This window comes from Sapajus apella, unplaced genomic scaffold (assembly GCF_009761245.1).
Source record: "Sapajus apella isolate SASKATOON/1434 unplaced genomic scaffold, GSC_monkey_1.0 scaffold64, whole genome shotgun sequence".
NCBI lineage: Eukaryota > Metazoa > Chordata > Mammalia > Primates > Cebidae > Sapajus > Sapajus apella.
Window position 1 is genome coordinate 11014728 of NW_022437004.1, and position 13473 is coordinate 11028200.

Consider the following 13473-nt stretch of genomic DNA (forward strand, 5'->3'; position numbering starts at 1 on the left):
GAAGAAGCCGAAACCCTGAACAGACCCATAACAAGGTCTGAAGTTGAGGCAGCAATTAAGAGCTTACCACCCAAAAAAAGCCCAGGTCCAGATGGGTTCACAGCTGAATTCTACCAGACATACAAAGAGGAGCTGGTACCATTTCTTCTGAAACTATTCCAAACAATACAAAAAGAGGGAATTCTTCCCAAATCATTTTATGAGACCAACATCATCCTGATTCCAAAACCCGGCAGAGACTCAACAAGAAAAGAAAACTTCAGGCCAATATCCATGATGAACATAGATGCAAAAATCTTCAATAAAATACTGACAAGCCGATTGCAACAGCACATCAAAAAGCTTATCCACCATGATCAAGTAGGCTTCATCCCGGGGATGCAAGGCTGGTTCAACATACGCAAGTCTATAAACGTAATTCACCACATAAACAGAACCAAAGACAAAAACCACATGATTATCTCAATTGATGCAGAGAAGGCCTTTGACAAAATTCAACAGCCCTTTATGCTAAAAACACTCAGTAAGCTAGGTATCAATGGAACGTATCTCAAAATAATAAAAGCTATTTATGACAAACCAACAGCCAATATCATACTGAATGAGCAAAAACTGGAAGCATTCCCCTTGAAATGTGGCACCAGACAAGGATGCCCGCTCTCACCACTGCTATTCAATATAGTATTAGAAGTTCTAGCCAGAGCAATCAGGCAAGAAAAAGAAATAAAGGGCATTCAAATAGGAAAGGAGGAAGTCAAATTGTCTCTATTTGCAGACGACATGATTGTATATCTAGAAGACCCCATCGTCTCAGCCCCAAACCTCCTGAAACTGATAAGCAAGTTCAGCAAAGTCTCAGGATACAAAATCAATGTGCAAAAATCACATGCATTCCTATACACCAATAACAGACTTAAAGAGAGCCAAATCAAGAACAAACTTCCATTCACAATTGCCACAAAGAGAATAAAATACCTAGGAATACAACTAACAAGGAATGTAAAGGACCTCTTCAAGGAGAACTACAAGCCACTGCTCAACGAAATAAGAGAGGACACAAACAGATGGAGAAACATCCCATGTTCATGCTTAGGAAGAATCAATATCGTGAAAATGGCCATACTGCCCAAAGTAATTTACAGATTCAATGCTATCCCCATCAAGCTACCAATGACCTTCTTTGCAGAACTGGAAAAAACCACCTTAAACTTCATATGGAACCAAAAGAGAGCCCGCATAGCCAAGTCAATTCTAAGCAAAAAGAACAAAGCGGGGGGCATCACACTACCAGACTTCAAACTATACTACAAGGCTACAGTAATCAAAACAGCATGGTACTGGTACCAAAACAGAGATATAGACCAATGGAACAGAACAGAGGTCTCGGAAGCAACACAACATATCTACAACCATCTGATCTTTGACAAACCAGTCAAAAACAAGCAATGGGGAAAGGATTCCCTGTTCAATACATGGTGTTGGGAAAGCTGGCTAGCCATGTGCAGAAAGCAGAAACTCGACCCCTTCCTGACACCTTACACTAAAATTAACTCCAGATGGATTAAAGACTTAAACATAAGACCTAACACCATAAAAACCCTAGAAGAAAATCTAGGCAAAACCATTCAGGACGTAGGTGTAGGCAAGGACTTCATGACCAAAACGCCAAACACATTGACAACAAAAGCCAAAATAGAAAAATGGGACCTAATCAAACTCCACAGCTTCTGCACAGCAAAAGAAACAATCATTAGAGTGAATCGGCAACCAACAGATTGGGAAAAAATTTTTGCAGTTTACCCATCTGACAAAGGGCTGATATCCGTAATTTACAAAGAACTAAAGCAGATTTACAAGAAAAAAACTAACAAGCCCATTCAAAAGTGGGCAAAGGATATGAACAGACATTTCTCAAAAGAAGACATACGTGAGGCCAACAAACATATGAAAAAATGCTCATCATCACTGGTCATCAGAGAAATGCAAATCAAAACTACACTGAGATACCATCTCACGCCGGTTAGAATGGCGATCATTAAAAAATCTGGAGACAACAGATGCTGGAGAGGATGTGGAGAAATAGGAACACTTTTGCACTGTTGGTGGGAGTGTAAATTGGTGCAACCATTGTGGAAGACAGTGTGGCGATTCCTCAAGGACCTAGAAATAGAGATTCCATTTGACCCAGCAATCCCATTACTGGGTATATATCCAAAGGATTACAGATCGTTCTACTATAAGGACACGTGTACACGAATGTTCATTGCAGCACTGTTTACAATAGCAAAGACCTGGAACCAACCCAAATGCCCATCGATGATAGACTGGATAGGGAAAATGTGGCACATATACACCATGGAATATTATGCAGCCATCAGAAACGATGAATTTTGGTCCTTTGTAGGGACATGGATGAACCTGGAAACCATCATTCTCAGCAAACTGACAGAAGAGCAGAAGATCAAACACCGCATGTTCTCACTCATAGGCGGGTGTTGAACAATGAGAACACATGGACACAGGGAGGGGAGCACTACACACTGGGGTCAGTTGGGGGGAAATGGGGGAGGGAGGGTGGGGGGTGGGAAGCTGGGGAGAGATAGCAAGGGGAGAGATGCCAGGTGTAGGTGATGGGGAGGAAGGCAGCAAATCACACTGCCACGTGTGTTCCTATGCAACAATTTTGCATGTTCTTCACATGTACCCCAAAATGTAAAATGCAATAAAATAAATAAATGGGAAAAAAAAAAAAAAAAAAAAAAGAAAGCTGAACCATAAAAAGCTTAAGTTATTTGCCAAGGTCAAAACCAGAAAGTAGCATGGCTAGGATGTGAGCATTAGCACTATAATTCCAGAGCCTATACTCTTCACCACAAGTCTATGTTGTCCTTTCATTATAATCAGAATAAATATTAATAATCTATTACTTATTATCAATAAATATTACAATAGACTGAAGTTATCACTCTACTGCTGTTTCTGAATTTATCTGAGGTACTTTGAGTAGACTGTATGGTTCCAAAATAACATTAATTTTGTTGTGATTTTATGATACATTAGCATATAGTTTTCTTAAAATTTGTTATAGTTCTACTTTTCTTATTAGTATTCTTATTTATATTTTTTCTTATTTTACTCCTACATTAAAATGTTGTTAAAATAATTTGTTTAAAGAAAACCCAAAGTATTTTAATTTACAAATATTCAAACAAATACAAATTAAACCAATCAAACAAAGGTTTCACCTATTTTCTTTTAAAAAAACATAATTTTTATTAACACTTGAAAAGGTATCATTTTATACTTACCCATATGGCTGCTATCAGCAATATGAATCAGTCGTACCATTTAGACATCAATTGGAAAATATTTCACATCCTTAAAGTAGTCATATCTACCACTGATTATTCCTTTCTAGGATCCAATCACAATATTGTGACAATAAGCATAAAGGATATGTTAAAGTTTTGTTTCTTACTGTCCAGTCTTGGAATGGAAGGGGTGATGCACAATAATTTTCATGAGCCACATAGGAATTTTTCTCTGCAACAGTTTTTATCTCTTAGAAGAGACAGAGGCTTAAGCATATCAATGTGTAGAGTTCAGGTTGCAAGTGAACTTTAGCTTTAAAATGTAGCAAAAATCAAGAGTAGTTTTGGTTAACACACCTAAGGAGGAAGTAAGTTTTGCTGTATTTAATTTGCATGTAGGAGAAAAAATGTGTTGAATCAAAAGTAATTACACTCATGGACTCTTTCTTCTCTCTGAGTAACAGGAAGAAAAAAAAAAAGAAAACATAACACACATATGTGCTTGTTCATATGTACATGCACACACATGACAACCAATATTTCTAAATAAAGGCAGGCTAGGATACAATATTTCCTTGAGAACCTAGTCTGTCAGAGTGGTTTGTTCTTGGGATGAGGATGGGAGGCTGGATAACATCCAAGATAACAACCTGACACCCAACCTTACTCTTCCTTTTCTCCCACAGCAGAAAAAACAAGAAACCATGCAGGCTGTCAAGCTATTCTCTAGAAAGAAACGGTATTATCAGCACTAAGTTAAAAGGAAGTCACATTCACATCCAGTTGCCTGCCTGTTCTGCTACCTAGAATCAGTGTTAGGAAGATGAGCTAAATGGGTAAACTGGTTCCATTTCTATTTTGCCCTTTCTGTCTTTGCATCCAAAAATGGTCCCCTTTTCCTTTTATAAAACATATTTTTTCCTTATTTATTTATTTTATTGCATTTTAGGTTTTGGGGTACACGTGAAGAACATGCAAGATTGTTGCTAGGTACACACGTGGCAGTGTGATTTGCTGCCTTCCTCCCCATCACCTACATCTGGCATCTCTCCCCTTGCTATCTCTCCCCAGCTCCCCACCCACCACCATCACTCCCCCATTTCCCCCAACTGACCCCAGTGTGTAGTGCTCCCCTCCCTGTGTCCATGTGTTCTCATTGTTCAACACCCGCCTATGAGTGAGAACATGCGGTGTTTGATCTGCTCTTCTGTCAGTTTGCTGAGAATGATGGTTTCCAGGTTCATCCATGTCCCTACAAAGGACGCAAACTCATCGTTTTTGATGGGTGCATAATATTCCATGGTGTATATGTGCCACATTTTCCCTGTCCAGTCTATCGTCGATGGGCATTTGGGTTGGTTCCAGGTCTTCGCTATTGTAAACAGTGCTGCAATGAACATTCGTGTGCACATGTCCTTATAGTAGAACGATTTGTAATCCTTTGGATATATACCCAGTAATGGGATTGCTGGGTCAAATGGAATTTCTATTTCTAGGTCCTTGAGGAATCGCCACACTGTCTTCAACAATGTTTGAACTAATTTACACTCCCACCAACAGTGCAAAAGTGTTCCTATTTCTCCACATCCTCTCCAGCATCTGTTGTCTCCAGATTTTTTAATGATCGCCATTCTAACTGGCATGAGATGGTATCTCAATGTAGTTTTGATTTGCATTTCTCTGATGACCAGTGATGATGAGCATTTTTTCATATGTTTGTTGGCCTCATGTATGTCTTCTTTTGTAAAGTGTCTGTTCATATCCTTTGCCCATATTTTTAAAGATGCTTTAGTTCAGTTGAAGCACGCAGGTGAGAAGGGCAGAAGTGAAATGTGCTAAATATCATTGAGACAACCCTCTCAAGTGTATTTCCAGCACAAATATTTAAGGTTAAAAAGCAAAAAATTGTGCTGAAGCATTGTTGTTAATAACTGACTACAAATAAACAAGGTAAATATCTGATAATAAGAGGGAGACTTGAATATATTTTGATATCTCCAACAAGAAATCTTACGCTGCGACTTAAAATTTAAAACCAAAGTTAATAAGAATGATAGGACAAGAAAACAAATATCAAATTATATATGACTAAAAATGTTCAGGAAAAAACTACCTTGTACATAGGACAGAAATGTATTACATCAACATCACACGGATGACTTGAGTGGGATGGCTATGTACCTTTGGAATCATCTTTTGATTTTAGTTTTTTGCATTTTTTATATCTTCCATAATGATCATGAAAAATACTTTAAAAATTAAATCAGGGAAATAAAGTGTAGTATAACTAAGGTTATACTAAAAGTTAACAGGAATTAGCATTTTGTGGTGAACGGTAACACACGTTAGGCCTAGAAATCTGTGAGGGGAACTGAATGTCTTTCTTCTCTGAATTGTAGAAAAGCTTAAATTTTTACCCCGGTAGTCCTCAATATTTGGCATGGAGAAATATCTGAAAGAAGGCCCCCAAAGCTTTCAGGTCACTGTGGCACAAGAAGTTAGAGAAGAATAGCTTGAATTCTGGGGTACCCATTGTTTATGGCATGGTTTTCACCTATATTCATCAATCAAAAAACACACTGAAGAAATTGGCATGAAGAGTCCCATCTCCTTTTTTGAATATCTGGTCTTAATTTCTAGTTAAAGACAGCATAATCCGAGAAATAAAAAATGTGAATTTATTAATTCCAGATCACCCTTACACAGAACTCCAGCCATATACAGTAGGATAGAACTTTTCCCGTATTCTTGGGCAAGATTTAGATTTAGCTTATTCATTAGAATAAACAAGAAAAGGCGGCAAGCAGACATGAAAAAGCTTAAAAATCAGGTGGCTAAGTACATCAAATTCATATAGCTGGCATAAATAATACACTCAATCCTACCTAGCATGTAAATCGAATAGCTAAGATCTCTGCAGTTCCTTAATGTAATCACACAGCAGGTCACATTCCCAAACAATTTCACCGTTGCCATATTTTATTTCAAACTATCCTTAAAGGCTAATCAATAGCAAACTCACTGAAGAATCAGAAAACTCTTCACAGTGGCTGAATTATTCCCACAAGGTCAGAGAGCAAGAGATCTATGGCATGGAGCAAAATTATTCCCAGGTTTATGCTCTATCTTGGGAAATGTACTTATTTTAATTAACAAATAGTAAATATACATTCTACTATTATCCTGGCAATTTCACATGACCTTTTCATTAGGCATAGTAACATTTTTATAAATTTTAACATGCTGCAATTTTTCATGTCAGTCTTAAATAATTTTATAAAGATTAAGATCTACTTGATGAGTTCATCCTGGGTAGGTACACTGAGTCGTAAGTTGGAGGATAAAGTTTTGGGAGAGAAGTAAAAGTGCTAGGAGTTTTGAGAGGTGGAGGTGGAGGAGAATGGGCAGAGAGAGGTAAGGAATAAAATATCAGGAGAGGAGGAGGTGCAGTCAGAGCTCCATCCATGATCGCCTCCTGCATAAATCAGGCCTGGAGTTGACATGTAATTTTGTGTGGGTCCCCTGAGAAGTGGCCCTTAGGGATTAATTATTGATGAAGAGATTTTTCTTCAAAGTGGCCTAGTCAAGAGTCCCTCAAGGGGACATTCATAAGCGCTTATAATATCAATTTCCAAGCACCTGGGAGGTAGAAACGCAGATTGTCTCTTTAATTATTATGATGGAGGTAGAGTCGAGCAAAAATGCTGTTACACAGCCAAGCTAAAATTCTCAAAGAAATAAAATTATTACAGCTAGTAAAAAAAGTTTGATATATGAGCCATCTCTCAGTAAGATCACGCTTTACTTTTTCCTGGTGCAAAATAGGTTATCTCCAACCAACTCTGTCCTAGGAGATAAGAAAGCTATTCATAAGCAAATGCAGTGTGTTCAGGGATGCTTAAAAGTTTAGAAAAAAAAAATGTGTTTGAGGTTAACAAGTTTGCTTAGAGAGAAGGTAAGTTTACTCCAGTTAGCAGAAAGAAATCTGGGGGTTTCTTTTAATTATGTAAGAATTTCCTTTCAGAAAAAAAATCATGTCACATGCCTTCTAAATTTCTACGAGAATGCCAAAAAATAATTTTCACATATGCATTAGCCCTAATCTAGTCTCAAAAATACTCAGAAAAACAAAAAAGTATCAATCCATAGGTATGTTGCAGTACAAAAAGTAAGGTGATTTGAATCTTATTAACCTATATAATAGACATGAATAGTCTTGTATAAATAAAACCTAGGCCATATGCTTCCTTTATGTCACCTGAAGCTTACACCAGTGCCTGGCAGTACAACCAGTGCTAAAAACATATTTTTAAACAGCAAAAAAAAAAAAAAATGAAATGGGTCTCTTTAAATTGATTATATATATGTGTGTATATATATATAATATACATATTATGTATATTATATATATATACACACATGGTGAACTAGATAAAATAAAAGTTATATGTTGAGTTTAAATACAGATGTTTCATATCTACTAGTGTAACATTTTAATTAAAAGCAATGGAAGCAGTAATAATTATAAACCACAGGAAGGACATAATCCTATTAAGAGTTATCTCAGTATTATAATTGGCTCCAGGATATCAGTGAACACCCACACAACTGATATTTGAAGCCAAAAACATCTTCTGTCTTGATATGGAGGATTAAGAGCAAATGAAGTCCAGAAGGTAAACATGTCACATTTTTAAAATCAAAGTCCCAATTATAGATAAAGGTATAATCTTACAATCCTTTATTAAATATTTTTTGAATTAAGATAGAATATAAACAAAATAAAATTTTCTTTACAGTTTTAAGGACTGAAGGTCTCTGCAACATATTTGTCATCCATCCATACAGCTAAGAGGCAGAAAAATAAATTGGCCAATCCTACTGTTTAATCTCCTCTTTAGCTGTATTGAAGCCTGGATTATATCAAATCTCTTATCAGATTTTCTTTGTCATGATATATTATGACAATCTTTCTTCAGTCTCATTGTCTTTTAGTTTGGTATTCCAAACCATTACTTAACTTTACGCTAATTATTAGAATTCTTCCACAGTGATCAGACATCTTTATCTCACTAGGAGTTCGAGCTTTCAGCCCTTATATTATTGCCAGTTTATATAGTTTGGCAAGATGCTGCATTCAAATAGTCAAAGAAAGGTATGATTGCTTTAAGATCTTCCATAACTGAATTAGTATTTTGCCTCTAGATCTTCTTAATGTGCTTATCAATTCTTACTGTTAATATTCATACATCTTTTTAAAAGTGAATTTTTCCTCTAGAATGTAACAAAGGAGGCTACTGAATTCCAGCACACTTTACAATTAAGCAATTGGTCAGCACCATTAGCTATCATTAAGATTAAGCAGATCCAATCTAAAAACCACCCTCCATCAAGATACATCTTTATTCACTAATCTCGAAGATTTTAATTAAACTACCAAATATCGTCATCTGAATTCATGTGTAAGGGATAGAATTTTTCTTTAAACTGCCCAGAACTTTGATGGGCCAAGCTAAAAGTTTCATTTGAGCCCAATAGTACAAAGCCAGCCTGGGCAATATACTGAGACCTCATCTCTATTTTAAAAAACTACACTGAAATACATATAAACATGCTCAACTATATAAATATGCAGTACCTTAGAACTACAGGAAGCTATCACTAGAATCAGTGACTTCTCAAATCAGATGATCAGACACATTTCTACTATGCAGCTAAACTGCTTAGAAAGGAGATACACTTTAAAGTAAAGCTATGATCCACAAAACAGCTTAAAGTAGGAAGGACAAGCATGCTTTCAACAACTCTAACTCACAAAATAGGTTTTAAAAGTTAAAGCTTTAATAGTCTTAATTATTTAAGAATACATTTCCACAAGATCTGTAGTGCCCAATCAATAAAAGGAAGGAGAAAAGAAATGACTGTTATTTATACATTCAGTAAAAATATATCCATTTAAATAAATAAACAACTCATGACTTTCTACAAAGTGGAATCTTTGTTATCTCCTTTGGATCCATGATCCTTCTTCCTCCCCAACAGCAAAGGCAAATATGATAAAGTGTGTTCTGAAAATCTTTTGCCATTGCTGACACTTCACAACCCATGCCTTTCCTTGTTTCAAAATTTGTAAAGTCCACTTTCTACAAGTCTTTCCCATTACGCTTCTGTTTTCCAAATTCACTATTTTTAATCTCATTTTCCTAGTTAATCATACAGAAAATTCCCAATTACCTTCTCAAATGAATAGAAGTCATAGTATCACTAATTCAGTAACAATTTCTGTTTGACTGGAAATGCATTTGATTTTGCGGACAACGGCCTCCCCTTTTCATTCAGAGTAAATGTGAATTGAGTTTGTAACCCCTTAACATTCATTAACTGATAATTCAAGGAATAGGCCTTGTGACTGTGACTGTGGGATTAGTATAGTGACAGACAGTAACTTAGTTTGGCTATAAATATTTATCAAAATTACTAGTATTCAAATAGTTAAAAGCTTGCTGCAGCTGCATACATTTTCGTTTAGATAGATACTTTCAAAGTGTATTCTCATTATCCTTGCCAGTGGAGGGGAACAAGGTCTTGAACAAAAAAGAGCTCTTCCAAAATAATTCTCATTTCCTTTCAAATGTGCAGATGTTGACAGTACACTGGATATCAATTCAATCTAAATGAAGAAGTGCTGTGAAGTTACTGCTGAGGCCTGGGAAAGTGACCAATGTCTGATACTAACCTTCTTTACAACTATCCCAGGAAATTTTGTATTCAAGCCATCATTGACAAAATTTAGACTGCATCCAAATAATATGCTCATAAAGCAAAATAACTTCTAAAAGCATATAACTACTGTTAATGAACTTTAAAGTGCTAATCATTTCATTGGAAGTGATTTTCCTGAGAATATCTTTTTTCTATTATCTTTATTTTTTAACATTTTTGTCTTTTTTCCCAACAAGATGCTGTCAACTTGTGACATTTGTTATTATACTTGCTATTATTATTTTCCTTATTATTTTCTGAATTTCCATGTGAGGCTAGGTGACTTGCCCAAAGTCACACAGCTTAAAAGGGGTTAAGTTAGACCTCAACCAGAGGCAGTTGTTTTCAGAAGCCAGGCTCTGAACCACATTAATATATCTATAAAAACTTGACTTCTCATGCAACATCTATGATTACCACAACAAAAATTTTGAGATGAGCTAGGTCCTATAACCAAGTAACACAACCTTTCCATGCCTATCTCCCCGCCCAGGGATATTCCAGCTATGGAGTTTGGTAATGTGCTTGTTTTCCATGTTCTTAACCCTCAAATCCGGATGTGATATTGGATTCAGGCTAGGGATTATGAAGCAGGCACACAAAGCATCTTTATATGTACTTCAATAACTTTTTCCCTCAGAAACAAATATATTTCTTGGCTGTTTCACCGAAACCTGAAGTTCTATAGTCAGCTAGTAGGAAAAAGTCAATTACTATTAGAATAGGTTGTTGCCAACATCTTCTGTTCTTTTCACAATTATCAAATACTTTTCACATTTATCAATGTGTTCTTATTACATTTATTAACTGTTTCATACCAACATTTTTTAATATTACTTACTTGCCTATGTATTTGAAGCTAAAACAATGATCACAATGAGATCAATCTTTAGAAAATGGTCGTAATGAATTTGTTCAAGAAAAGCATTCAACTTTGATGGAAAACTGAGCCTTTATCCTTCATTCTAATTCTTCAACACAAAAATGAACTTTGGTAAGTCAATAGGATCAATTGAGGCATTTATGCGTGAATGTGCTCCCCTATGCTTAATGTATTTTTCCTCACTGCGTTATATTTTAATGATTAATTTCATGCTCTTTCATGGTACTTTAGCTCATGGATCACGGTTATTACTTTGAGGAAAAAGTAAGGTACTGGGAGTGAGGAAAGATGTTACTGATTAAACTGTTGCACATATAAACTACATAAAAGCTGAAGGCATTTGAACACCAGCATTCTAGATTAAAAGTAATATTAGGCAAGCTGGCCATATAGGTAAGGTTGATTTAATTGAGTGGAGGGAGTGGGTAGGATGGGTTTCTTAAATGTTCTTAGTTGAAATAATATATGAAATCAAGCTAGACATTCAATGTTTCACTGGCATCTTTCTCCTCAGTAGAATGTGAGTAAGAACTGATTTCAAAGACAACTGCAAAGAAAGAAATCAGTTAAGTAGATAACACACCATTCTGAAATTGAACAGCCAAAAGCTACCCAGCCTAAGACAACTCTGATCTCTGAAATCAATACTGTCTGAATGCTATCAGAATCTCGTTTTTTGACATACAAAAAAAAAAAGTTGAGTCAAAGTCACTAGACAACCCTGAATGAAATACAGAAAAAGACAAGTATCTATGTTATCTATGCTGCACATAGATGAACAAATATTTGTTAAATATGTCTATTGCTCAATATCAAAACGTCAACTCTCTGGAACAGAAACCAAAAGTAAACTAACTAGAGATGTCCACATAATACACTTTGGCCCTTGTTACTAAAAGAATGTTTCAAACCAAGTTATGGAGCCTGCAAAAAATAGGACTACCTCCTCCCAGAATATAAAGTTTCTTCAATCAATTACAGAGGCAAAATGTGGCAAAAGCAGCTATTTGGCAAACAGGTGGTTTGCAAAACTTTTACTTAAGCAGCCACAAGGACAGACGAAAGGATAATTTTGTTATTACTAAAGAAACACACACACACACACACACACACACACACACACACACACACTCATACAATGTTCTACCAGAGTAAAAGACTCAAATAAAGAAAAGACCCATACAAAATAGAAAAACTAAAAAGCAGTTTGTCTTAGCCCAAAAGTGCTGACCTTGGTTAGTATGTGTAAAATCACTGTTTATAATTACATCCTTCTCATCGCATATATTAAGGTACGAGAGAGAATGGAAATGCCACGTAGTTTCAGGTAGGACCTTATTTGCAGGGAAAAAGATTTTTTTTTTTTTTTTAAACAGAAACGGAGTGCAAGAGGGAATCACAAACCGTTGAAAGGAGAGAAAAATACAATTTATGTTTTTCTGAGAGCACTGCATTTTTCATGTTCTGAATACTTTGTTCCATTCTCTCCATGTTAAATTATTTCATAAACAATACTATGGCTTGAGGCGACTGCTACAGCTGCCACACAGATCTTTTATTTCTATACTTCACCTTTGCAAATAGCAGGATTCAGTTATTGGAGACGGGGGGCAGTGGAGAGATGTCCAGAAACGACATACAGGAGACGAAAGGGTAGAACGCGTGGGAAATGGGTGCTCCTACCCCCTAGAGTCCACCTTTCTAGAACTCCGGTGCTGTTTCAGTCACTGCCACTCAGGGCAGGACAAAACAGGCTTCCTGAAACATCTCAAATCTCTTCCGAAGCAAACAGGTCCGGACGCAACGGGCACCCCCTCCAGTTACGGAAAGTCCTCCCCTCCGCTCCGTCTGCCCACGCGTGTCTCCGGCTCCGCGTCCCTCCACCTCCCCCCGCAGATCTCCCGCGGGGAAAACTTTCCCGCGTCTCTCACCCTCCAGGGCGCGGCGGCCGCTGGGGGCCTCCCCGGCCCCGACCAGCTGGGCACCCCCCAACACCCCACCACCCCGCCACCACCGGCGAGCCGGCGCGCGGTCCGTACCTCGATGTCCGCCGAGTCCTTACTGAGCACAGGGGCCATGGCAGTGCCTACAGTCTGGAGTCGGCCAGTGACAGAAACTCCTCACGTCCTCAGGATCCAGCTAGAAAGCCAAGTGACGGCAGCCGGAGCGCGAGTGGAAATAGGCAGGCGAGGGCCGGCAGCGCGGGGGCGGGGCGGGCGCGGGGCGGGCGCGGGGCGGCGACGCCCCCGGGGCGGGGCTGCGCGCTCGGTCTTGCGACTCCCGCGCCTGGCTCGGCAGCCGCAGCCGGGCCTTCTCGCTTCAGCCCGCTCAGCGCCCGAGAAGCTTGTTTTCCTTCTGCGAGCGGAAGGGAGGGAGGAGAGGGCCCGCTCCGGGGACTGGCCTTTAAACTGCTGAACACTGAGCTAGGCAGGCGGGGCCAGATAGGAGGGATCCCCGGGATTAAAGGTAAAAGCAGTCCGCGCGCCAAGCAACAACTCGCACTTTTCCTTTTCTTCC

At 37.9% G+C, this 13473-nt stretch overlaps 1 protein-coding gene across 4 annotated transcripts in view; it reads right to left on the minus strand.

Annotated features, from left to right (window-relative positions):
- DPYD (dihydropyrimidine dehydrogenase) overlaps nt 1-13170 on the minus strand; it is an 851840-nt gene extending 838670 nt beyond the window's left edge. For 2 of the 4 annotated variants that reach the window (XM_032248001.1, XM_032248006.1), the window contains exon 1: nt 12996-13170. In XM_032248001.1, the coding sequence (XP_032103892.1) occupies nt 12996-13034 (39 nt within the window). In that variant the 5' untranslated portion in view covers nt 13035-13170. Of the gene's footprint in view, nt 1-7116; nt 7161-12995 lie in introns of those variants that run through there. The other 2 variants (XM_032248002.1, XM_032248005.1) reach the window with 2 other exon arrangements.
- Nucleotides 13171-13473: the final 303 nt, after the last annotated feature.